We start from the raw sequence: 27,881 nt of genomic DNA on the forward strand, positions 1-27,881 counted from the left end.
GTTAACCTTCATTATAATGAAAGGACAAATCTTTCAGGTCACCACAGAGCAGAAAAATGTCACATATTGCTCAAACTTTTGGGTAATTTATAGGTGATAATACTAAATCTTTAATGTACTAAAAATTTATAAATTTTAGATCACAACCAATTGTAAACTGGCAATGGGAGGCAAAGCAAAAAACTACATTGCAAAAGGATGTAAAAAATGGACCCCATGCCTACTTTTGGAACTTTAATACACCACTGCTTCCACTGCATCTCCCAGACATTCCTTTCTGTATGGCCTATGCTGTGGAGAGACTTACATGGACTATTCTTGATGAAAAAACATCGTATCCAGTTCTTTTTCCACCCACATATTTAGCTGGACTTTAATCCACTATATTTATAGAATTGTGAATCATGACCCAAGAAGTCATGGCTTCTTGGAAAAATATAACTGACTTCTGCATTTCATTTTGAGGATTCTACTGCTCAACACCAAGGTAGCAAATGAGGCCCCAGTCATAGCTCTGCCCTCCAGAGCCTGTGACAGTTGTTACAGGCCATTGCCCACCAAGAGCCACTGCCAACCTAAGGATATGCCATGGCAGGAGAAAACAAGCACCTTCCCTGCTCAACCTGGAGACAGAAAGGGGGTCCTGAGCCCTCTGAGGCTCTACCATGTGACAAAGGCATCAACTAAGGAAGGCCCATGAATCTTAAACTTCACATTTTATGGCTCGTATGCTGTCACTCTTCATAGACCCAAATTTCTTCAAAACAATTCATTATAAACTCAATATTCTTTAAAAACTTTGATGCTGTGACAGTGCAAACAGCATTCATTTTATTGCTCAACTTCGGCATGGGCACATACATAGTTAATTCTTAAAAACCATTTATACAGATGTTATTGATAAAGCTCATGTAACAACTGAGTGAAAATACAAAGAATATCAAAGCTAAAACACTCTGTAATAAATACAATGAAAATGATAAAACTTTGTTTTTAAAGTCAGTTTGAGAGAAGGAAGAATATTACATTAAGTGAACTAATTACATCTAGAAACAAAACAACTCAGCATTTGGTACAATCATCATCCTAATGTAAGTACATTAAATACTACAAATGGCACCCATTGACTGTGCTGCAGGCTAAAGACAGAAGCAGAAGGAGCTGCTCTATCAAACTGTAAAGATGTCTGGAACAATCTCTTAACTCCCATCAATGCAATCAGCTCGATGCACCAGAAGTTCAAGCAGACTTAGTGTTGTAAAATAAAGCAAATTACCTTGTATTTAAAAGAAAGGAAACTTGTGCTCTGGAGTGTAATTACAAGGAAAAAATAAAAGACTTGGTAAAAACAAAACCCATTCAGGGCAACAAACTATGTGCAAAACAAAATGTACACTATACACAGCACTATTTAAAAACTCTTTACACCAAAGAAGTAAGACCCTCAGAAACAAAACTCACCTCTGTATTGCATATGAGCTCTACAAAGTAACCATTGTTCATAAGTATTCATGATAGAAAGGCAATGTATGGAAACATGATATCACAAATCTGAAATAAAACTAGAGGAAGGATTAGAAAAAACCCAGCTGAGAGGGACATGTGGAAATAAATATTCACATTACACATGAGGTGCAAGTCCAAGGTTCAATGATACATTGGCACGTTTTGTTTGCTTAGCACCTATTTGGAAGTGATCAGGTAACATAACTTTGAAAATGAAATCTAAATCATCCTGTTCTTATAAATTATGTTGGTGATACCACAGACTGTAAGGGAGGGTAATTTATTTCTTTTAAAGCTCTATTAAGTCATTATTATAAAATTAAGAAGGCACTCAAAAAGCGATGGTATTTGCCTGCTCTGTATTGTACATTAGTATGAGAGTAGCATTTCATTAGTACTGCATCCGTCAGTTATGATTTCTCTAAAGTGTTCATCATGTACTTACTATTACTGAAAGATTATAACAGGCACAGTTACACTGCGCTAGTGCTTTCATATATGAGAGAGATGGACCTGCAACCAATAAGGTACTATCGTGAAAGCTGAAAACTACTGATGATCAAACAGTATGTTTTAAGATGTTCTTCGGTACTACTAAGAATGCAGTAGGAAAACACAGTGGGAAGAAAAAGGTCAGCATAAGCACATCGCCACTACACAGTTATGACTGTAACCAGCTTGTATGGCTGTCAAATTTGGCTGAATGAAATAAATTTAAATACTTAGAAACGACAGGAGTAGTTCTCAACTTTTTTTAAGCAGCAAATTTTCCACCTCTTTTATTCTACCCATCCCCCCACCCCTCCTAGCCCCCATAAAAGCTTACGTGGAATTCCAATGTATATAAAAGAGAAAACTCCGGAGCTGCTCTGGGTAAAGAGGGGTGGGGAGTTGGAGGCCCCTGCTCAAGTACCAGCTATGTTTCTTCTCCCTCTCTCTTTGTCCCTCCTCTCTTAACCATTACTTCTGAGGCACCTCTGAGGAGCCCCTTGGCTCCAAGAACACAGACTGAAAACCAATCCATCAAACGAAAGAACACAAGGGGCTTATTCACTTGATAATTAAGCTGCAAAATTTAAACAAAGCTATCTCATCAAAATTGCTATTCTTGATTTCACAACAATGTAAAAAAAAAAAAAATAGTGCAGATTTCTGATATTTGAATTTAAAAATCCACCCATGATTTCAGATTTTTCCAATCTCTCACTCCAGAACTGTGGTTGCCTTCTGGGTCATGCAACATGCCACACACCTTGAAAGCTAAATATGGATATTTCAAAATCAAATGCTGATCTTCAACACCAAGCGAACTGGGATTCCCTTACCTCCAGAATCACTCTTCAGACGAAAAGTACTGTCTGCGATAGAGTCAGAATCGCTTGTTAGTAATCACATCCCTGCCCCACCACCCCACTTCATTTTAGGTAAAAGCAGGGTTTTCTAAGCTTGCTAAATAATCTTTAGAGCAAAATTTTTCCTTTTCGTAATTTTATCTGATTAAAATATGAGCAGCTAAACAGAGATTCAGCATGGTTTACTTGATAGAAACTTACCATAATTAAAACGTAATATAAGTTAGGTGCACTTGTCACAGGAGACTTTGGTTTACAGAAATAGTATATATATATATCAAAGATAAGCTGACCCAATAAAAGAATGAAAATCCGATCCCATCCACATGATCTGAGTAGCTATAAAAATGCAGTATTTCCATTTAAGATGCAAAGTAAATGCAAAATACCCGATCATATTCATTCAAGATAAAAAATTAAGATTTTTTTAAAGTCTCTTAAAAACAGGGAGCCCCTGAATGCATCTTATTGTAGCAAATAAGCTACTAAGTTCAGACTAAATGGTTGCATTAAGAATTTGACAACCAAAATTATACAGCTGTATTCCATGGAATTCATGCTTGAAAAATATAAAAAGAGACTCAGGCTAGGTTGAAACATATAATGCTTTTAAAATATAATGCTTTGCTATAGAAAAATGTAATTAAACATGTAAATGGCTTAACTTTTTTAAGATTCTTTTATAGCCAATTGTTTACAAAGTTAGAATAATTCAAAATAATTTTATTTTTTTTTTTTTACAAAGAGCAAGTACAGGAGCTGTTCAAAATCATGTATTCAACCAAAATGAAATGTGACTTGTACCGACTGCTGAAGTTGTCTTGATGTTTGATAGAGTTGAAATCTGTGAAGCGATTTGAATAGATTACCTTTTATAAAAATAGTAGTAGTCTTTAAGTGTAGAATACTGCCTAACTCTGGAAATGTAGGAAAAGTCAGCATTCTTTAGGTTCAAGATATTAATTTTAAATAGCAGCTGAATGTGGCCTCATGGCAAAGCATAAAGACCTTTTTTTCCTTGAAAAGGAATTTCAGAATTGTCCTTTCCCCTCACAGTATCCTAAAATTTTTTTTAAAAAGGGGGGTGCATTTTCCTGTATGTCAGCGTTCCTTGAAACTGCTGAAAGGAGGCTGTCAGTCAGGGTATAAATAGAGTCCTGGGTAAATCCTTGAAGTTGTCATTCCACAGCAAATCCACATGTTTCTTCAATGGCTGTTAGCAGCTTTTCATATAACTTTTCATAGCTTTCATAGGGCGGAATGTCTATTCGATTGAAGCTGTAATTAAGCAAATCAGATTTTACACAGTTCATTCAAAACAGGTCAACTGAACTGACCTAGCAAGTGTATACTAATTCGTTTACCCTAATACAGCCACATTACTCTTTGTGTCACATAGAAAATGACAAGAAAAAGGTTATATTTCTCTCAAGTAGAGATTATTGCTTTCGGGTTTTCCTATCAATTTCTGGATAATCTTAATTCACTTAAAAGGAATGATAAGCAACTCTTTTAAGGGTCCATTTAGTAATAAGAACAACAAACGAAATGTCAAATCTGTTTGGAACTAACAGCTACATACATGGAATGAGGGAAAAAAGCTACAGAAATAACTTACCAAGTGTGGGCTTTTGGCAGGTTGTTAGTGCAGGCATCAATCTGGTGTATGGTAAAGAGTCGTGGGCCTGCAGCACCTGCAAAGGAAGCAAATGAGGGTCAGACCACTGTGGGTGCACGTATTAGTCTCCAGAATCTCAGGATAAAACTGGTATGTAAACCACAGGGTCGAGGGAGAGGAGGGTACTAGTGAGTCCATATAAGCTGCCAAAGGGCAGAGGAAAACAGTCTGGGTTTTAAAAGCCGGAATTGACCTTGGATAAGGCTGGATTCCTTAATCTGCTAGCATTTCAATTTGAGAAAAAGTTCAGGACTGAAATCCTTTGCCAACTTCTATCTTCTACAGAAAATCAGTGTCCCCAAAAAAGAAGTAAATGGGCAAATCCAAGATCCAATACATATATACACATTCAAAAAGATGACAACCTAATGCAACTTTAAGTTTCACAACTCAAACTTCACTGAGAGCAAAAGATTAGCAGTCTATAGAATAAATTTCAGGTAACATAAGGCACCCCATACAAAAGTTTGTAGATACAACTTCACTTTATTCATCTGGGTAGTCTGATAATGATGAGTTCTCCAAATAGGGAATGCAAGCATGACTAAAGTATGCTTTCCCAATGGATTTTTGATATATGGACTGTGGGCAACACTGTTGAATTATGTACCAGTCTTGCTTCGTACACCCTCAGTCATCACCAGTAGCAGCAGTTGTGAAAATAAAGAGCTTCAGAGGTAAAGGAAGCAACTGCCACCCAGAGAGGCAACCACGATCATAAGCAATACACCAACTCCTCCCAAAATTAAACAGCTATTCCATGGACAACAATTCTTAAAAATGGAATATGGCTGTAAAATGGTCTGATGCCATGCGTTAATTAAAGTGCTCTGACCAAACAAATGACTTCCACGACTCATGCTGCCTCTTTCTGTTAAAAGAATAAAAAAGTAGGGGGGAGAGGCATCCCAAGTGGGTAAATGTTTGCCAGGTTGAGATGTGAACATAGAAGCAGACAGACTTCCCCTACAGGAATGTGCAACAGAATTTAAAAGCAAGGAGACCAGAAAAGAAAAGGCAGAGCATCGACACATATGGTCTCTAACATGCGGCACTCACTACAATCACAGAGAACCCAGCAGAACGTGCTCTTGGGAGGGAACAAAGGAAAGGAAAGAGAAGAAGGTATCAAGACAGAGTTACAGATAAGAACTAGAGTGAAAAGAGAATCTGTATGTAAGCACATGTTTGTACACCATCTATGTACACCAAATATTGACCCCCTGCCCCCAATTATTAGATGCCACATCGTCTGTCCCTCTGGCTTTCTTACCTTGTAAAGCTTTGAAGCCCTGCAGAGGCACTCGGGATGAGCCTGTCACAAACTGAAGTAACCGTGCTCGTCGTTCTTCATCAAAAAACTCCACAGCCTTCCAAAACCACTTGACAACATTGCTGTCTGGTGTACAGTGTTTTAACCGGGTGTTTACCTTCCAGTCATTAACATCTATCTTTCCAAGTCCACAAATAATGAGCTGTTAAAATATTGCACAAATAATGAGCCAATGGAAACCCAACCTAAGCCAAAAATTCCTTAAAATAGAACTTTAGATTTGCAGAGTTGGCTTTCATATGGTGTTCTTAATTGAGGGTAGACATGAGAACCATCTGGAAAGTTTTTCAAAATATATACACTAGGTCCTATGCTCAGAGATTTTAATTCTGTGAATCTGGGTGAATTAGGATCCGTATTTTTTAAAAAGTTCCATGAGTACCTAGTCACTGCAGGTTCCCTACCCAGGATCTGAGAACCACCACTGTGATGGACATAAGATGAAAAGTTCCATACCTTCACAGAATTCTAAAAAAATTTTTAATGGACAGAAACTAGACTCAGAGTAAATACAGTTTATATGTGCCGTCCTTAAGACTTGCATCTATTATTCGGGTTTCAACACTTATTAGCTTTGGGATTCTGGGCAGTTCAGTTCACTTCCCTTGGCCACAGTCTCCTCTGCTATAATATGGCAGTAACATCTGTTTCGTTACATCCTGCGAAAGCAACCAACACTGCACAGGAACTCAAGAAGTTGTGTTGAATAAGTGATACAATCTGCTTAAAGTTGGACCGAAGTATGAAATATACGAATGCATTGATAATAGAGCTCTGCTTGGCATCCTGATGCAGGCTCAGTATAGACGAGGTATATCAAAATCACTTTGATATTATTAATACTCACCTTCCTAGGGTCCAAGACTGACTCATCCTACTGATGTGTTTATAACACTCAATTATGATAGTGTGTAGTGTAAAACATAATGTAACCTGCAAATCCTATATTTCATAATTAACCTAGTCTAACACTAAAATAAATTATATACATATACTTTTGTAAAAAGCCTAACTTCATTAGCAGTACAAAGTATATAACAAACCCTAACGTTACTGAATAAAACCTGCAACAAAGCTTCTGTAGCGTCTGAAAAAATGACTGGCCACTGCCACACTAACAGGTAGTAGGTGTCCGAGCAGGGTTACAGAAGCACCCATGACCACAGACGATACCTCCCTTAATTCTTTTCTTTAGAGGAGTGGTAGTTTTAAAGCCAAATTCCTTATTCATTGTATGAACAGATAAAAATGCATCGCATTTCAACTTTACTGCCATTCCTGCTATGTTTTCTCCCTCCTTCTGACTACTTCCTTCTGGTCATTTCACTACAGAATAGTCCAATCAAAAAAGGAATGGGGATGGTAGTAAGTCAAGCCAATCTTTTTAGACTTGTTTGCTAACAGGTCTGTTAACAGATTTAGTTAGAAAGGATGCTGAAGTTAATGAATAAAATCATGTTTTAAATTATGTATCGACTTTAAATATTTATGCTATCCCTAGCCACTAATTAAATTTGGAACCTCAGGTAGAATAAAACCTCATTGTTTTTTCAAAGTAGTTCAGTAGAAACTGAGATGTATTTGTTAAAGGTCTTAATTATAACACCAACCCTATGGTGCTTTAAGGACTAGTTTTAGAATAAAAAATGGTAACTGTTTATTATAGTTACTATTAGTAACGAATGTTTCCAAGGAGACTGAGGTTGTTGAGACAGAGTTTAACCTAAGTGTTTCAATTATTTCCTCTACGTTTTTGTCTATCAACTGCTTTCTTTTTTTTTTTTTTTTTTTTTTTTGTGGTACGCGGGCCTCTCACTGTTGTGGCCTCTCCCGTTGCGGAGCACAGGCTCCGGCCGTGCAGGCTCAGCGGCCATGGCTCATGGGTCCAGCCGCTCCGTGGCATGTGGGATCTTCCCCAACCGGGGCACGAACCCACGCCCCCTGCATCGACAGGCGGACTCTCAACCACTGCGCCACCAGGGAAGCCCCTCAACTGCTTTCTTACAAAGCTTAATGTAAATCCAATTAAGCCTAGGCTTTTATTCCAAATAAATGTCAATATGGTGGAGACCAATTAATAAAGTTTTATTTAACTAAATCAATACCCACTTAACTAGGGAATAGAAAACAACACTGGAAGAACGTACACAGAAGACACAAAATCTATTAAACGCATGAATGGAAAATATGGAAAAATAAATTAAGAGTAGTCACAATATAAGAGAGACTGGTTACTTGTAAAATTTCCAAAACATGAAAGGCTTTTCCAAAAGCAGGAAAGACTTTTCCTGTGAATTAGAATTCTCACAGCATCACATCATAAAACTTCAAAAGCACCAGAAATACAGCTTTCCTCTAAAACTAAGTAACAGAAAATTCCCAAACTTTTCTTTGTTATACTAGATGATGTCATGACATTAATACACTGACCTCTAACTCCTTCTCATCAAATGTCTTCAGCAGATGCTGTGGAATTACTTCATTAAATCCTTTCTGCAGGGCCAGGAATTGTGCCTCAATTCCTCGTAAAAATCTCCAGTTCACATAGAGTCTGGAAACATCGGACAGGGGTTTCATATGATCAAATATATTCAGGTTTGGTAATTATTATGAATCTCTAGTACTTTAGCAACGTTGCACTTTACAAGCATCTAGCATTAAGAATTTAGTCTAAAATCTAAAAGAATCTCAGGTTACTGAAGGTATAGATGGATCCTGAGCTGTGAGGCAGTTCACCATAAATTAAAAAGCGGTAACCTTCCACCAACAAAAGCAGCATCAATACAGCAACTCTTCACATCAGAAAAAGTCCTATTAAACTGGAAGTTGGCTAGAGAGTAGATGAGTCTGAAGTTAAAATGAGAATGAAATGTCTTTCTGGCATGCACGCTGATAACCAGAAAAACCCATTCAACCAAAAATGACTATTTTTCTGGTTTCACTTGAAAATATAATCTGAATGTGTAGGGTGTTTTCTTTATATTTTGTGGGTTGTATATGGGGGAAGAAGAGGTAAAGAGAATCCCCATATCCAAAATGAGAAGAAACAGTAAAAGCCAATAGCAAGCACTTTTTGACTAAATACTCATTTTTCCCTATAAGCTTTAAAAGCCCTGGAAGATGTAATTTTAGCAACAAATGTACACTAAACTACATCTCTTGTGTAGCTCTACTTACGCCTTTGATTTGGACTTACAATTTATACATGAATTGTTTTTTATTTTAATCTATCTTCCCAGGAAAACCTCTCCATCTCACAAATCTCAGAACTACTCATACTCCCAATTCGCCAGTATTTCCTTTTCTAAACTTGGAGAAATAGTTCTCTACTTTAAGAAATAAGTTACTTAATATTAATGATATCCTTTGGGGGACCTCATTTTTTGTTTGTTTGTTTAAGGGGACAGCAAAACTACACACCTGTAAAAAGGTTTTCTTTGTCATTTTAAAAATTTCAAAACTATTTTTGTAAACTCTTTATTTATTTATTTTTGGCTGTGTTGGGTCTTCTTTGTTGTGCGCAGGCTTTCTCTAGCTATGGCGAGCAGGGGCTACTCTTCATTGCAGTGCGCAGGCTTCTCATTGCAGTGGCTTCTCTTGCTGCGGAGCACGGGCTCTAGGCACATGGGCTTCAGTAGTTGCAGCATGCGGGCTCAGTAGTTGCGGCTCATGGGTTCTAGAGTGCAGGCTCAGTAGTTGTGGCACGTGGGCTTAGTTGCTCCGTGGCATGTGGGATCTTCCCGGACCAGGGCTCGAACCCATGTCCCCTGCATTGGCAGGCGGATTCTTAACCACTGCACCACCAGGAAAGTCCCTCAAAACTGTATTTGGTGGGCTTCCCTGGTGGCGCAGTGGTTGAGAGTCCGCCTGCCGATGCAGGGGTCACAGGTTCGTGCCCCGGTCCGGGAAGATCCCACACACGGGGATCTTCCCACACACGGAAGATCCCACACACGGAAGATCCCCACACGGGAGCAGCTGGGCCCGTGAGCCATGGCCGCTGAGCCGGTGCGTCCGGAGCCTGTGCTCTGCAACGGGAGAGGCCACAACAGTGAGGGGCCCGCGTACCGCAAAAAAAAAAAAAAATGTATTTGGTAAGGGAAAATTACTGTGTGCTATAAACGTGACTGAATCCTAGAAAGTGAGCAGCCCACACTAGGTCCTGGAAGTGAGACACTACTGAAATTCAGGAAATTCCCATTCATTCTTCTTTATTTTTTTATTTTTTATTTTTTTAGCTGTGTCACACAACATGGGGGATCTTAGTTCCCCGACCAGGGATCGAACCCCAAACCTGCACCCCCAGCAGTGGAACTGCAGAGTCCCAACCACTGGACCACCGGGGAAGTCCCTCATTCTTCTTTTTTTAATTAGAAATGTAATACATGTTTGTTATTAAAAGAAAAATTATAAAAAAAAAAAGAAAAAAATTATATTTAAAAAAATCAAATATTAATGGGACTTCCCTGGTGGTCCAGTGGTTAAGACTCCGCGCTCCCACTGCAGGGGACACGGGTTCAATCCCTGGTCAGGGAACTAAGATCCCGCATGCCGCACAGTGCGGCCTTAAAAAAAAAAAAAACATTAAATGTGGAGACAGAGTAAAATCTGAAAGTCCACTCTTTTATCCTCTTTTCCCTCTCTACTTCCAGGCCCATCACCTCTACTCCCTCACCCTGGGCAAACATTTTATTTGGTAAGCAGCCTTCCTGAACATCTTCTGAGTATAAAACAATGCAGACTTTGTTCCTTCTAAGACCTGCCTTTTAAATGACAGCTTATGCAGAGTCTATCTTTCTTTAAATATCCACATAATATTGTTTAATGTATTTAATCATCCATTCTCTTTCTAAAAACATTTTAGCAGTTTTCAATTTTTTTACAAGTAGTATTTAGTTAAACATCCTTATTCGTATTTCTTTAATCAGATATGTGTTTCCAAAGAATAGATTCCTAAAAATGGAGCTGCATATGTGTTTTCATTTTGGTAGCTGTTATCAAACTGTTTTCCAAAAAAGCTGTACCAATATTCACAATCTATGAGACTGATAGGCCTCATCTATAAACTAGAAAATTTTAGCCAATAAGACCTGGGGACATATTCTGTACAAAAATGTATAGCATGAATGTTTCTATGTATATATGGTGAAGTTCAAACTCCTAAATTTGATTATCATAGTTTAATGTTTAGAAGAACTTTAGATACCATGAACCAAATGCTCTAACTCAACACTTCTAAATTCCTCAATCAACAGGTAATTTCATAAAACTTAAAGAACATTTCCTTGTATTTCTTTTATGAGAAATATATATATATTTCTTATATAAATCCACAATGTGCTTATTTATAAATAGGATAAGTCCTAGTGATACAGCACGAAAGTGCTTCTGTACAGCTAGCTGTGGTAGCTACGCTACACGTGACGCCACGAACCGTGTTTCCTGGTATGTGTGCCTTTGTACAGCCTCTCCTCCACATCAAACCTGGGCTGGCATGTGACTCGCTTTAACCAAAAGAATACAGCAGAGGTGATGTTGGCCAGTTCCAGGCTTAGGCCTTAAAAAGATCCAACAACTGCTTTTGTGCTCTGGGAAACGAGCCACGCCATAAGAAGTCTGGCTATTGTGCTAGAGAGAGAGGCCATGGTGAGAATGAGGGGCCTCTGATACCACACGGGGATAACCAAAGAGCCCAGCCAACAGTGAGAACTAAGCCCCAGACCCAGTGTCCATTCCAGCTAGCCCACAGCCATTCGAGCCACCCTCGGTGAGGCATCAGATATGTGAGTGAAGAGGCCTTCTTAACATTTCCATCCCAGCTGACACCACATGGAGGAGAAGTGTGCTGTCCCTGTTGTCCTCGATCTAAATTTCTGACCCACGGGATTGTGAGAAATAATAAAATGGTGGTTGTTTCTAAGCCACTAAATTCTGCAGAAGCCTATTTTGTAGCAATAAGTAACACTACCTAAACACATAAATGTTTTTCTGTACCGCCATTCTAGAACATTAAAACAAGTCTCCGGCTTAAGAACACAGAAGTGTTTACCTGACATATTCTTTTTTATTTTCTTCAGTAACAGGGATACTCTTGCCATTTGGTTTAAGTTCATGCTGAATAATTTCACCATAGGCATTATGTTCGACGCAGAAGGTATGGTCCAAAACACCTGTGATATCATTCTCACTAGGAAGGGAAGACAGGGAAAGACACTTCATTGGAAAATCTAAAATACAGATATTGTAGATGTATTAATTGGTGAGACAAAACTAAGGTAGTTTTATGACATGCAAACATAGGGTTAGATTCCTTTTATTAGTTCTTATGCCACCATACCTCCTAGTTTTGGGGCAGAAAAGTCAAAGAGCTTTAACCTTCATAAACACCAGGAACATTTTCCTTCCTGAGTAATGAGAAAGCCCTGGAAAGCTGGGGTTTACACAGGGAAAACTCAGTAATGTTTGGCTTTCAGGTAAGAAGCCCTACTTGAGTCTGGGTAACCCAAGTGACTAAACACCTGAGTATCCCCACTGAGAAAGCTACTCGTGTACTTGGTAAAAATAACCATGGCCAGTGTATCTTCACAAACGAATGACACCCCCAAAAACAGAACTGATTCTTACAAATACCTTTTTTTGTTTGTTTTTTTGGGGTATGAGGGCCTCTCACTGTTGTGGCCTCTCCCGTTGCAGAGCACAGGCTCCGGACGCGCAGGCTCAGCGGCCATGGCTCACGGGCCTAGCCACTCTGCAGCATGTGGGATCTTCCCGGACCGGGGCACGAACCCGTGTCCCCTGCATTGGCAGGCAGACTCTCAACCACTGCGCCACCAGGGAAGCCCCACAAATGCCTTTTTTAAAGTATGTTTTCAACAGCCACCACTTAAGCAGGAATATCTTATTCTAACATGCAGGATGGAAACAACTTGCATCGTGTTGAGGAAATCATTATGTATAAGTACTTTTAAAAATCATTTTTTATATTTCAAAAAAAGTACATCTATTTTGAAACATATATCTTTTTTAAAAGCTCGGATTCTAAATATAACGAACAAGACTCAATACATACAGTATCCACACTAAACTGTTATGAAGATCAGGATCAACTAACTCCATGTCATCCAAGGTAATGGACTTCCCAAGCAACTGTTTATAAAAAGGCAATGTGAAACCACCATCAATATAATGTCCATGAAACACAGCCATTCCCATTATTCGTCCAACGAAGTGGAAGTATGATAAATGTTCCTGAAATTGAGAAGAGTTTATATAAATACTCAAGGTAGATACTATCCAGGGAATTTTTAAACAAAAATTAAATATTTAAGCAATGGTAGTTTTTTAAATAAACAGTAAGTATCAACTTATACTCCAATTTATAACTATTTAAATGGAATAGGTTATCCTATCAAAGCTCAACAATCATTAGGGAGAGTCTCTATAGATACTATACTTTGCTATAAAATATTACAGCAGAGCCAATGCCCCTCTCAAAGGGTAGTCATTCTGTAAAATTTATCCTCAGAAATTAAGCCCAAACTACAGTCCCTCTGCAGCTTCATTAAATCACCTGCAGATCCTGTTCTCTTCCTCTCCTCCCATCTCCTGCTAAGCCCCTTATAATCCTGGCTCTGTCATGGGAAAAAAGCTTTCAATTCTATACCTCCCTCTTCCTTTGACCTAACCAGAAACTGAACTTCAAAACATCATAGATTCAAGGGGACAGATTTCATGTCTAACTTGGACTAGAGTCCTGATTCTGCCAGCTACTAGCTATGTATACTTGGGCAAATTACTTAGCCCCTGTGGAACTAATTTTCCATACCTGGAAAAATGACGGTAATAATAGTATCTAAAAAGGGGCTCTGTGAGTAGTAAAATGAGGTGATGAAGCCCAAGGCACTGGACCTGGAATATGGTAAATGCTCAACAAACGTGAGCTATCATTACTACAGTGGCAGTAATGAGCTCTCCAAGCAGAACCTTCACCTAAAAATCTTCCCTTTATAAAGAATACCCTGCAATGAATCTAACATGCCTACCATGTTTAGACAGATTTGGTCTTTTAGGATATACTGTTTTATTAGTTGGATGTTTGTATTTTCAACTTCTTTTACTTCTCTATTTAATAATCTTTAAGCTAATCTTTAAGCCTCCCTTTTATCTTAAAAAGTTTTTTCTTTTTAAAAAGCAATACCTGTTCACTACAAAATATTTAGAAAATATAGACAAGAAAATAAAAATGCCCATAGTCTAACACCCAGAGATAACCACTACCAGTATTGTAGAGCCTTTCAATGTTTACACATATACATGTTTACCAAAATTTGCTTCATACTATTATTCTGTAATCTTCTTTTCACTTAATATATTACAAATACCATCTTTACATGTTATTAACTATTATCACACAACATCATTTTAGTGGCTGTATAATATAACCTTGTATGGAAAGATAACAGAAATAATATAAAAACAACAAATTAATAACAGCTGCTAACTCTTGTTGAGTGCTTAATAATATGTAATAGGGTTAATAATGTATAGCACTGTGCTAAATACTTAATGTGCAGGGTCTCATTTAACTGTCACAACCCCTCTCTCAGGTCCAAACTATATTTATTATTATTAGCAATGATAAAATTGAGGCTTAAGTCAATGAAGGTCACAAAGCTAGTTAGTAATGGGACAAGGATATGAACTCATGTCTTTCTAATTCCAGAGTCTATGCTCTTAACCATGTCATTCTGCTTCATGACATAATTTAATCAACCCCCTCTTAATGGACAGCAATGTTGTTTCCACTTGGGGCTACTATAAACAGTGATGTAGTAAACCTCCCTGTGCCCAAACTGTTGCACATATCCACGATCATTTACTTGAGAACATTTTCTAAAAGAGGACTTGCCGAGTCCAAGGATGTAACTTGGACAAAGACAGTAATCCTATGTCATAAACTACACTGACATTTAAAGATTAAAAAACATTGTAGGTCATAACTTAATTTGCATCATTATAACCACCAATCATACCGGATTAACTGCAGAATCAGGATTGATCTGCAATGTATAGATATCATCTCTTGAATACTGGAAGAGGCCATAGTAAGGATTCAACATTTCATGTGACAAGAGATATAACCACTCCCTAAAAAACAAGATATGCCAAAGGAATTTTTTGTTAATGAATACATCTTTACTAAGATACACTATTAATCATGTTAGCAAGAAGTTTTTAATAAAACAAAGCACTAACTAGTTATATAAAATCACATTAGAAAAGTCTACCATTCCCCAAAAGCAAATGAAAATTCTTGTTTTTCTCACTCAATTCTTGTCACTTCTCACTCAATTTTGAGTGATTTTATGACATTTTAACATCAGAGAATCTAAGGATAATATCCAGAAGTACCAACTACTCATTAGATGCTGCAGCCCAGTGGTCTGTTACTTTTAATTGCTAAACAAATGTGTAATTCATAATAAGTATAAAATAAAGGGAAGAATATGGTATTTCAAAACATCCATGTGGTCCATCTATAACACCCTGGTCCTCTCCAATCATGGCAGATTTATACTAGTTTATACAGATATATAACATTAATTTACTCTTACTTTCGGACAAGGGTATGTTTTATTGTTGATATTGTTTTAGTAAGAAAATTTCATTATCCATCTTCATTATCTTTTTTGTGTAAACCCTAAAATACCCCATGATAAAAATGTAAGTGGTGAGAAACTGCAAGGCATTTGGTATAGGTGGGAACACAAGGGCAAACCTGCATTTTCTGGGTATGTTCCATACCACTTCTTGCTTTCAAGCATACAACGGTGTTTTTAAAACCTCATAATAAACAGTACTATCAACTTAAACTTATTAAATCATTTATATTTTTCAAAGTATGAAAGACAACTTGTTATTCATCTTGGTGAAACTGAAATAAAATGACTAGTCTAGGCTTTAAGGAGATGTCATTCTAGTCTCAACTCCTGTCATTCCTCAGCTAGGAAAGGCACATAAATGATATATTCTGATATTATGGATTAAACAGATGGAATAATATATTTTTAGGAAATGCAGTGAAACACTATTAAAGTAGTTAAAGGAAAATATTTCAAAGTCCTATCATTTGACGGAGTCTAAATCAAATCACTACGTTTAATATTGGGTTGGCCAAAAAGTTCGTTCAAACGAACTTTTTGGCCAACACCGTACTTGAAAACTGTAGAGATTAAAAAGAAAAAGTGAGGTCTCCACATAAGCAACCTTCCCACCTAATGTGTCCTGTATGTTTTTTATGCATGTATGTGTTTTTTATTTTATTTTATTATTTTTTTTTTTGCGGTAAGCGGGCCTCTCACTGTTGTGGCCTCTCCCCTTGTGAAGCACAGGCTCCGACGCGCAGGCTCAGCGGCCATGGCTCACGGGCCCAGCTGCTCCGCGGCATGTGGGATCCTCCCGGACCGGGGCACGAATCCGTGTCCCCTGCATCGGCAGGCAGAGTCTCAACCACTGCTCCACCAGGGAAGCCCCATGTATGTGTTTTTTAAAAGGAAGTCCAACTTTTGTTTTGTTTTACTAAGTATTTAGAACATGCATAAAAGCAAAACTCTACTTTTGGGTTCTACTATGGGATAAAGATCAGAAAAAGCAGTTCACTGCCACATCCCATTTAGTCCGCCCAAACCCCGAAAGTAGTGACGTTAAGAAATAAACAACAAAAAACTAACTACTTATTTGGGCTATACATATAATTATAGCATTTAGATTCCATCAGCAGATAATTAACAAGTTTTCCCAACAAGCATTCAAAATCTACTTATGAGTAAATCGTAAGCATTCCACAGAAACTATCAAGCCTTAAGTATGATGTACAAGTGATAAATGCTAAAAATCCAAACTAAAGAAACTATTCATTTGCAGGTAAAAAGGTCACAGAATGAAAGTATGTCTACAGGTGAAAACAAGTAATGCCAAATAACGATTATGGGACTTGGTGGAAACACAAATTTAATTTAGGCTGGATTTAGATTAGGGGAAGCAGAATTATCATGACGGTCCTTAAAATGTTTTAATACAGAAGCTATAACGTTTCTGCTACATTTACATAAAGTGAATTCTCACAGCTGGAAAAAAAAATACTTGATGTTTGAATGTAGGAGAAACGTTATAGCTTCTGTATTGAAACATTCTAAGGACCACATATGATATACACACCTACTTACAGACACAAACATTCCTTTAACAAGGTTAAAAAGCGTGGCAGTGTAAGCAAAGGGAAACAGTATTCAGTTTAGAATACGTCATTAAAATCTCGAGACTGTTACTGACAATGTAAAGCAGAGGGAATAACATGTACTGAAGGAGAGAAATGGAGAAAATACTGGGCTTGCAGATCCTACCAACAGTCCATATAGGGTTGCAGCTAGTTTTCAGAGAAAGTCTCATTGGACTACATGATCCATTCGGGAGTTCACAAACACTCTTCTGGTAGCAGTACTATCCTAACCTAATTATGAATATATCTACTAGGGTACCCTCTATTGCAAACATGAGGGAATATTATGCTAGAAAATAAATATCAATGAGAAAGTCACACCACAGGGAGTATCTTAAATTTGTAAATATAAGGATCCATATGTCATTTACTGATGATCAAGGCTTTACCTGGCAACCCCTCCGTAGTCAAGCCCTTCTTCTCCACGAAATTTTATCATTAATCGCTTCCAGAGATCTTTCGGTCTCATTTTCATGACTTGTCGATATGATTCCTAAAATAAATGTTTAATATACTATTATTACTAGGTGCTTTTAACCTGTTACTTAAACTCTCCCTCCATTCCACCTACAAAACATGTTTATTTAAATAAGGTAGAATTTGTTCAACAATCAAATCAATGGATAAGCTCCAAGGGTTTGAAACCTCATGGAACTTCTGACAACAAAATGCATATAGCTTAATACTGTACTACTGAAACCAATTCCTTTGATAAATATTATATTAAAAGCCTACTAAATGCAAAGCTCCATATTTAAGTCCTATGAACCATAGATAGCAATGATTCCACTCACATTAAAAAACAGAATCTGATAGAATTACCACTTTTTTTTTAGCTAGTTGTCACAGACACCAGTAGAAAGTAAAGGTAAGAAAAAGAAAGTTTCAAAGAACATAAAAACATCATTAATGTGATCTTCACTAAACAGACAACTTTCTATTATTTTAAAAATACAAATGACTGACTACAAACAAGGTCAGCATGGTCCTGGGAGAAAAAAGTTCATCCTTTGGGAGAAGGATTATAAAGTTCCCAAACATCTTTTGCCCCAGAACACTCTAATAAGAGGGAAACCCCTGCCCTGGACCTCTGCCATTTATTATGTAAGAACTTTGAAGTTGCTATTAAAGCTATAAATCCAAATATAAAAGGATATACTAGAAAGGAAGATTTTCAATAAATTAAGGAAGTAGTCCAACAGTAATGATTTTTTGATTTAAGAGTCCCTAACCTCTTGGAAGAATTAGAAAATAAGGGATGGATAATATCTGTGGTCTTTTAAAATTCATTAACAAATAAGTATCTGCAACTCCAAGGACCAAGCTGCCCCCAATCAGAACATCTCACACTTCATCACATTTAAATGTTTATCTTATGTATTAAATCTCTCCAATATTATTGCCTTTATTCCCACAAGTAAAAAAAACATTAATGAAAATTCTCCCATTCTAAAGAGATATGAGTCCCCCAAAATATACTTGGAAAACAGAGTACATCACTGAATTAATTTTTCTCTACTTTAAAACAAGACTTGCAAGTTTACCTCAAAAATCTCTTCCCTGGAAACCTCAATGCGGCAATGGCCAGCCTGAGGCTGTTGCTGGGAAAGTTCTTGCCGCAAAATTTTTAGTTTCTGAACCAGGTCTCGTTTGTACCGTGGGACTGTCAGACACTCTGTGTCATCAGGGCACAACGATACCACCTGCTGTTGCTGGTCTTTCAATTGGTTCTGCCGACTAAAAGTAAACAAATATTATTGAAGTATTTTAAACAAGAGAGATTGCAATTACACATTTAAAATAGCATCCTACGCTAAACCAAGTCTACCTATAGCATTTCTAGGCCTTATTATATTCTTAGCTTGACATTTTTGACAATAATAAACTAGCCCCAAAGTTTATTTCTTGGAACTTACGGAAGTGGATAACAGAGTTTTATTCAAAAAACTTTTATACAACTGCTGAGAACAACTTTCCCAAATACCGTTTCCATTTTCTTCTGCGTAGTTTACCATCTCTCCCTTTAAAATTCAGGCATAGGCCAAACCCTGTGCCTGTTATCTAGAGTCTGTCTCTCTGGAAGAGACAGTTTGAACTGGCAGCTTGGCAGGGACCCCTTCTCCTATGCACGCTACAGTCTAGACCACAAGAATGTGGGAGGTCACAGCAAGTTACTGGCACAGAGAAATGAGCACTTCACAAACAAGTCTAAACGCTTTATAAAGTGCCTACTTTTCTTTCTTTTCTTTTGGCCACGCTGCACGGCATGCGGGATCTTAGTTCCCCAACCAGGGATCGAAGCCGTGCCCCGTACAATGGAAGTGTGGATTCTTAACCACTGGACCACCAGGGAAGTCCCTACTTGTCTTTTTATTGTGGTAAAATATACGTAGCATAAAATTTACCATTTTAACCATTTTTATTATAGTCAGTGGCATTCAGTACAATCACATTGTCTGTTGTGCTAAAGTGACTTCTAACTGCACATATATGGTTTACCACAAATACACTAAAATAATCTCCCAAGTACAGCAGAAATATAATAATAATTTTTAAAGGCACATTGCCTAGAGTTATTTTTATTCTCCTGGCAAAAATAATATAAGTTGCATCTAAGAATTTTTTAAAAGAATCTTATGATATAATGAACTAGTTAATTCCAATAAACCGTCAGGAAGTAAAAAGTCAGATAATTCACTATTGATATCTATGCAAACACTGAGTGACTCTGTTGGAATTTAATTTTTTTTTTTTTTGGCTGCTTTGGGTCTCCGTTGCTGTGCGCAAGGCTTTCTCTAGTTGTGGCGAGCAGGGACTTCTCACCGCCGCACGCAGGCTTCTCATTGCGGTGGCTTCTCTTGTTGCGGAGCACAGGCTTTAGGCGCGCAGGCTCAGTAGTTGTGGCGCACGGGCTTAGTTACTCCGTGGCATGTGGGGTCCTCCAGGACCAGGGCTCGAACCTGTGTCCCCTGAATTGGCAGGTGGACCCTCAACCAGTGCGCCACCAGGGAAGTCCCTGGAATTTAATTTTACACACAACAGACACAAGAGTACAATCTCCTAACCTAAAGATAAAGGGCAATGGTAGCTATGAGAAAATAAACAAAAATAACTTTCAGTTCTCTAACAAATCACCCAAACTTACTTTACATACAGTGACTCTTTTATGTACCAGGCCAAATTTTATCCTAGAACGTGTAACTATCCAGAGAAAATGCAGCTTTGATGAAAATTACAAATCGCCATTTACTACTCTCATAAAACATTGTAATAAAGGTGTTTTTTAATACACACATATATAAATCAAAACAGAATGTATTAAAAATAGTCTCTAAACAACTGTATTAATCCTATCCAAAAACAAAAAAAAACTTGGGTATACCAACTTAAAGATACAAAACTTTAATTCAAAGTAGATCAGAGACTTCAATGTAAAACCTAAAGCCATAAAACTTCTGAAACACTAGTAAAGTTTTATGACTCATGTTACGCAAAAATTTCTTAAATATGATTCCCAAAGCACAATTCATAAAAGAACAAATGGATAAAATGAACTTCATTGAAATTTCAAAGAAACCTTATGCTCTTCAAAAGACACTGTTAAGAAAATGAAAAGACAAATCATGGTCTAGGAGAAAATCTTCCTAAAGCATACAGCTGACATAAAACTTGTATTTCAAATATCTAAAGAATTCTCAAAACTCGAAAGTCAAAAAAAACAAACTCAGTTTTTTTAAAAAAGGAGGCAAAAAATTTCACCGAAGATATACAGATGGAAATAAGCACATGAAAAGATGCTCAACATCATTAGTCATTAGAGAAATGTAAATTGAAACTATAATGAGGGACTTCCTTGGTGGCGCAGTGGTTAAGAATCCACCTGCCAATGCAGGGGACACAGGTTCGATCCCTGGTCTGGGAAGATCCCACATGCCGCGGAGCAACTAAGCCCGTGCACCACAGCTACTGAGCCTGCACTCTAGAGCCCGCGAGCCACAGCTACTGAGCCCGCGTGCATCAACTACTGAAGCCCACACGCCCTAGGGCCCACGTGCCGCAACTACTGAAGCCCACGTGCCTAGAGCCCATGCTCCGCAACAAGAGAAGCCACCGCAATGAAGCCCACGCACCACAACGAAGAGTAGCCCCTGCTCGCCGCAACCAGAGAAAGCCTGTCAACGAAGACCCAACACAGACCGCCCCACCCCAAAAAACAATGAGATAACACTACACATCTATTAGAATGTCCAAAATTAAGATTAACCATACCAAGTGTTAGCAAGAGCAACTACAACTCTCATACACTTCTAGTGGGAAAGTCAAATGGTACAATCACTTCAAAAAGAAATCTGGCAGTTTAAAAAGTTAAACATAAATCTATCATATTGTGCAGCCTGGGTATTTATTTATCAAAGAGAAGTGAGAGCATATGTCCACACAAAGACTTAAACATAAATGTTCCGGGACTTCCCTGGCGATCCAGTGGATAAGACTCCACACTTCCAATGCAGGGGGCGTGGGTTCGATCCCTGGTCAGGGAACTAAGATCCCACATGCCACACAGTGTGGCCAAAAATAAAAAAACCCACTCGAATGTTCGTAACAGTTTAGTCATGGCCCAAACTGAAACAATCCAAATGTTCATCAACAGGTAAACAAATAAATTGAGGTCTATCCATACAATGGAATACCACCCAGCAAGGAAAAGAAATGAACTATACATACAACAACAGAGATGAATCTCAAATAATTAGGCTGGGTAAAAGAAACCAAGCAAAGAGTACATGCTGTATGAATCCACTCACCTGAAACTCTAAAAACTGCAAATGTATAGTGACAGAAAAAGCAAATCATGGTTGGCTGAAGATGGGGTGTGGATTGAACTGTGTCCAAAAAAATATGTTGAAGTCCTAAGCCTTGGCACCTGTGGATGTGACCTTATTTGGAAATAGGGTCTTTGCAGATGTAATCAAGTTAAATGAGGTCACACTGGATTAGGGTGGCCCTAAATCCAATAAATTGGTATCCTTATAAGAAGAGGTAAATTTCGACCCAGACATACAGGAAAGAAAGTGTGGCATAATAAGAAATATACTTTGGTCTCTGTCCCCAGTTCTTGACACAGAACTCCTAAAATGCTTGAAATTTCCTGAGTGACACAGGTGACAGGAGTGTATTCTGTTCTAATATTTGGTCTTTGTCCCCAGTAGAAGATACAGAAGCTCCTGAATCCCTTTGAATTTCCTGGGTATCGGAGCATTTTTTGTTTCAGTGAGGTGACTTGCTAGGCCCCTATATAATTTCAGGATGGGGGCTGGTCGCCAGAAGGACCAAAGCTTGATTAGAAGCCTAGAACTTTCAGGCACATCCCCCCAGCCTCTGGGGAAGGGGAGAGGAACTGGAGATTGAGTTAATAATCGATCACTCCTGTGTGATAACAACTCCATAAAAATGCCTAAACAAGTGTTCAGAAAGCTTCTGGATGGTGAGCACACTGAGGGTGCTCGGAGGATGAAGCGCCTGGAGAGGGCGTGGACGCACTATGCAGCCCCTGCCTCATACCTTGCCTTGTGCCTCTCTTCCATGTGGCTGTTCCTGAGTTGCATCCTTTATAATAAACTGGTAATAGTAAAGAAATAATTTCCCTGAGTTCTGTAAGCCATTCTAGAAAATTATTGAACCCAAGGAGAAAGTCATGAGAACTCGATTTATAGCCAGTTGGCAAGAAATACAGGAGGCCTGGGACTTATAAATGGCATCAGAAGTGAGAACAGTCTTGTGAGACTGAGCCCTTAACCTGTGAGGCCTGATACTAACTGGAGGTGGTATTAGACTGAATTCCGGCGCTGTACACCTCGATGGCGTCTGCAGACGTGGACAATTGGAATATTTGAGGAAAAAACCCACACACTTGGTGGCAGAAGTTTTGTGGATAAAATAGATCATAGAAGGCCACGTGAAGACAAAGGTAAAGACTGGAATAATGTGTCCACAAGTCAAGGAACAGTAAAGTTTCTGGCAACCACCAGAAGCTAGGAAAGAGGCATGGAACAGATTTTCCGTCAGAGCCACCGGAAGGAACCAACCCTTCTGACAACTTGATTCTGAATTCTAGCCTCCAGAACTGTAAAAGAATAAATTTCTATTGTTAAAAACCACCTAGTGTGTGATATTTTGTTACGGCAGCCTTAGGAAACTAGGGAAGGGATGGGAGGAGGGACTACCAACAGGCTACAAAGAGGCAGGAGGAGACTTTCGGGGTGATGGATATGTTCACTATCTCCATTATGGTGATGGTTTCACAGTTATATAATATGTCAAAACTTAAACTGTACACTGTAAATATGTACAATTTATTGTGTCAATTAAATTTTAATAAAGCTGACTTTTTTTTAAAACCCACAGTTCATCAAAAAGTCTACATTAATAAATGCTGGAGAGAGTGTGAAGAAAAGGGAACCCTCCTACACTGTTCGAGGGAATGTAAATTGGTGTAGCCACTATGGAAAACAGTATGGAGGGTCCTGAAAAAACTAAAAATGGAGCTATCATATGATCTAGCAATCCCACTCCTGGGCATATATCTGGAAAATATGAAAACTCTAATTTGAAAAGATACATGCACCCCAATGTTCATAGCAGCACTATTTATAACAGCTAAGACATGGAAGCAACCCAAGTACACACACACACACACACACACACACTCTATCACTCAGCCATAAAAACAGAATGAAATATTGCCATTTGCAGCAACATGGATGGACCTAGAGATTATCATACTAAGTGTAGTAAGCCAGAGAGAGAAAGACAAATATTATATGATATCACTTATATGTGGAATCTAAAATATAATACAAATGAATCTATATACAAAACAGAAACACACGTAGGAAACAAAGTTATGGTTACCAAAGGGGAAAGGGAGGGTGGGGAGGGATAAATTAGTAGTATGGGATTAACAGATACAAACTACTATACATAAAATAGATAAGTAACAAGGATTTACTATAGAACACAGGGAACTATATTCAATATCTTGTAATAAACTAAAATGTAAAATAATCTGAAATATATACATATTACATATGTATACAGCAAACTGAATCACTTTGCTATATACCTGAAACTGACACAGTATTGTAAATCAACTGTATTTTAATAATTAGAAAAAAACCCAGGGTACATCAAGCCCATTCACAAAGACTTGTAAGAATGACTGTCTAAGTCCTGCAAATGGGAAAGAAGCCTTAAAGCTGAAGCACAAAACTGACACATCAGAAAATCCTCTGGGATAGATTCAGCTATCCTAGAGCTATTTCTGATGCACTCAAGGAAAAAAATCCATCCACTCCATAAAGTAGCCTGTCTCTGCAGGTGTGCTACGGTGCACCTCTGATACACACCCTTTTCCTAACATTTCAGGACAGGTTCCTACTTAAGCACAGTGGGATTAAAATACCCAAACATGAGAGTAAAATTTGTCATATTCTTATATAAAATTATGTTCAACAAGTGATTTATAATTGAAGAGAGCAGACATTCTATCACATTTATTACAAAAAGCATCTATCAGTCTTCTCTTGTTCAGACTCGCATTTGAACATGTATTGTTTCAAAAACTTACTTTAAAACTAAATGCAAGTTAGCAGAGAGCCGAGGATCTGTAAACTGTGTTGTTCTGTTGTTATGGTCAACGAAATAAACTCTGCCTGTTGCTGTATTCCGGATCTCCCATCCAGGAGGCAATGGACCAAGCTCTTCACAATTGATGTTGCTAAGATCCCTGCAAAAACAAATATAAAATAAAAAATACCTCACTGCTGGGCCTGCTGAGCCAAGCAAGTGTAAATGACACAGAACAATTCCATGAAGTCTGAGAAAATGTATTGTTTCAGAAACTTGAGACGTTCAGCTGGAATCTTTAATTCCCAATGGTTTAACAAAGTTGCATATTCAAAACCCAATCCATAGATGGCTCAGAAACTTATCACACAGCCTACATTTTTAGTGAGTTCATTCCTGGGCTTTAATGTAATTCAGGTTTTAAATTAATATAAAAGCAATCACAACATTTGCCAACATAAACTGTACTTCAATACTTGTCTGACAAAATATTGTTTTCCAAATGTCAGTGATATAAGGAATTAAATGTTTTCTAAAATTTCCCTTCAATTATTTCTTTCTTTACTACACCATAAAATCTGTGTAAATGTTCATTCCATGATTAATTTTAAGCTCTTCAGCAAAGCAAAACTGGAAATGTTATTGAAAGTGTGATCCTGAAAATAACCACAGTATATATTTTAAAGGATAACTACTCCATTTTGAATTCTGAAAGATATAAAGCTAGTGAATGAAGAACCTGTTTAAGACACCTTAGGAAGAATGTTCTAAGGTTTACTGCTACAATAAAAAAAGCAAAAAGACTTTTTGCTTTTTGGGGCAAAGACCACTGTTACTATATCATGCATTCTTAAAATACTACTATAAGGGCTCCCCTGGTGGCGCAGTGGTTGAGAGTCCACCTGCCGATGCAGGATGCAGGGGACACGGGTTCATGCCCCGGTCCAGGAGGATCCCACATGCTGCAGAGTGGCTGGGCCCGTGGGCCATGGCCGCTGGGCCTGCGCGTCCAGAGCCTGTGCTCCGCAATGGGAGAAGCCACAACAGTGAGAGGCCCGCGTACCACACAAAATATATATATATACTATTATATATGACAAAGATTTATAGAACCTTAAAGAATGAAAAAAAAGCAGCATGTCTAATATAAATTTAAACTGTAACCAATAATTACAATGACAAATCTCATCAAAATTATGTTTTCAAAGTTAAACTAGAAAAAAAGTTTTCCTGAAATAACCTCTTCTTGGTCATAGTGAAAACGTAATGATGGGCACCCAGAGATTTGTTGGAACAATGATTTTTAACTTGTGCTTATAGGTGCCCCAGAGATTCTTCTGCTACAGAACTAAAGATTGGAAAGAACACACTATTCTGAGACACTGCTAGTCTCAAAAGAGGCAAGGGAAAAAGTTCCAAGAGTCCTCCTCAAATTTTGTTTAAGTGAATTAAACTGGAGCTGGTACCTGAGTGGCAGACAGGCAGAGTGGGGGGCTGCCAGAGGGTAGTGGTTAATTGGGAAACTCAGCCTCAGGTCAGCAGCAAGGTTGGAAAAGGAAATCTGGAACTTCCCCATGGAGAACTCAATGGGAAGATGAAGTGATTCCAGAAAAAATTCCTAAATTCTCACTTTAGGTCCACAGAACTCCAACCAATTAAAATCAAACTCACAATCAAAGATCACCAAACACTTCAGAAAGGAATTCATGATTACTGAGTCAGTAGAAACAAAACCACGGAATTAGATCCCCAAGTACTGTCAGAGATCAAAAAGAATAGCTATGATATGCAATGTTTAAAACAAATAATAAAAGGGAACAATTACAAACTATCACTGAGAAATTATTAAGAATGAACAGATAGATTTTTTTCTAAATGGAACTTTTAGAAATGAAAAACAATTATCATTCTTTATAATCAAAGAATGAATAATGTTTTTGATGTAATGCAGAATTTCACTTTATATCATTTTATTTAGAATTTTATAAATTTATAGTCATACATGGGAGGGCTCTAAAGAATTGAGGAGAAGCAGAAAACTGGAAACACTCTTTATGTGGAACTGGGAAATGACTAAAGGAAAATGGTATGTTATACAGCCATAAAAAGTAATACAGATCTGTATTTTAAGACTACATAGTCAGTATGCAATACAATGAATAACAAAGCATTAATCATTATTTTAAAGAGAAATACAAAACATTCTAAAATGGTGCTTCTCAGATAAATCTAAGTTTACTGGATATCTTTACATAAAGTTAGTTTTAAAGTGTCTGAGTGACACTATTTTATAAATGTCTTTGATTGAACAGTAATGATATCTTAATAGAATCTAAATATTTATAGTCTGCTTTGATAAAAGATCCTCCATACAAAAGACATATTCACTAAAGGATCCCCCAAAACAAAATATATTTTAAGATAACAATTCGGAGCATAGAGACTAAAGAAAAGAAATATAATCCAAAGCGTTATTTCATAAAGTCATTATTCAATACTCAATATGAAATATTCTTAAATCTTTATAGAAACCCCTTATTCATTAATGAATAACCAACATTGTTTCCTTAGGAGTAAGAACACACTGCCCACTGTGGTGCCAAAATCTCTGTTTCAACTTCCAACTCCAGCTTACACACCACTCTTTCAAAAGGCAGCTCAAGGGCTTCCCTGGTGGCGCAGTGGTTGAGAGTCTGCCTGCCAATGCAGGTGACCGGGTTCATGCCCCAGTCCGGGAAGATCCCACGTGCTGTGGAGCGGCTGGGCCCATAAGCCATGGCCACTGAGCCTGCACGTCCGGAGCCTGTGCTCTGCAGCAGGAGAGGCTGCGGCAGTGAGAGGCCCGCGTACTGGGGAAAAAAAGGCAGCTCAAGATCAGCTTTCACACTGTTGTAAATCATTCAGTTTTTTTAAAAAATCATTTTTCTTCTAAACATTTCCTTCCAATGATTTTAAATTATGTTATAGAAAAGTTCGTTACTGACCTTCAACCTGATAAACAGAACCCAAAACACTTCATAATTTACATATCAAAACTCTTATTTCTAAAAGTGAGGCACTTAGATTGTTTTCAGTGAGCTTATTTAATAAAACAAAAATTTCCTCCCC

General features: G+C 37.9%; 1 protein-coding gene across 5 annotated transcripts in view; it reads right to left on the bottom strand.

Moving 5' to 3' along the window:
- Positions 1 to 162: 162 nt before the first annotated feature.
- The window catches only part of SMURF2 (SMAD specific E3 ubiquitin protein ligase 2), a 120,522-nt gene continuing 92,803 nt past the window's right edge, over positions 163 to 27,881 (bottom strand). For 4 of the 5 annotated variants that reach the window (XM_079906116.1, XM_079906118.1, XM_079906119.1 and 1 more), the window contains 10 exons: positions 24,775 to 24,933; positions 18,692 to 18,884; positions 17,537 to 17,640; positions 14,902 to 15,016; positions 12,939 to 13,117; positions 11,919 to 12,056; positions 8,300 to 8,420; positions 5,810 to 6,011; positions 4,477 to 4,552; positions 163 to 4,136 (listed from right to left, as the gene is read on the bottom strand). In XM_079906116.1, coding sequence (XP_079762242.1) covers positions 4,037 to 4,136; positions 4,477 to 4,552; positions 5,810 to 6,011; positions 8,300 to 8,420; positions 11,919 to 12,056; positions 12,939 to 13,117; positions 14,902 to 15,016; positions 17,537 to 17,640; positions 18,692 to 18,884; positions 24,775 to 24,933 — 1,387 coding nt within the window. In that variant the 3' untranslated portion in view covers positions 163 to 4,036. The remainder of the gene's footprint in view (positions 4,137 to 4,476; positions 4,553 to 5,809; positions 6,012 to 8,299; positions 8,421 to 11,918; positions 12,057 to 12,938; positions 13,118 to 14,901; positions 15,017 to 17,536; positions 17,641 to 18,691; positions 18,885 to 24,774; positions 24,934 to 27,881) is intronic. The other variant, XM_079906117.1, reaches the window with a different exon arrangement.

The sequence above is a fragment of the Stenella coeruleoalba genome (genome assembly GCF_951394435.1).
Source record: "Stenella coeruleoalba genome assembly, chromosome: 19".
NCBI lineage: Eukaryota > Metazoa > Chordata > Mammalia > Artiodactyla > Delphinidae > Stenella > Stenella coeruleoalba.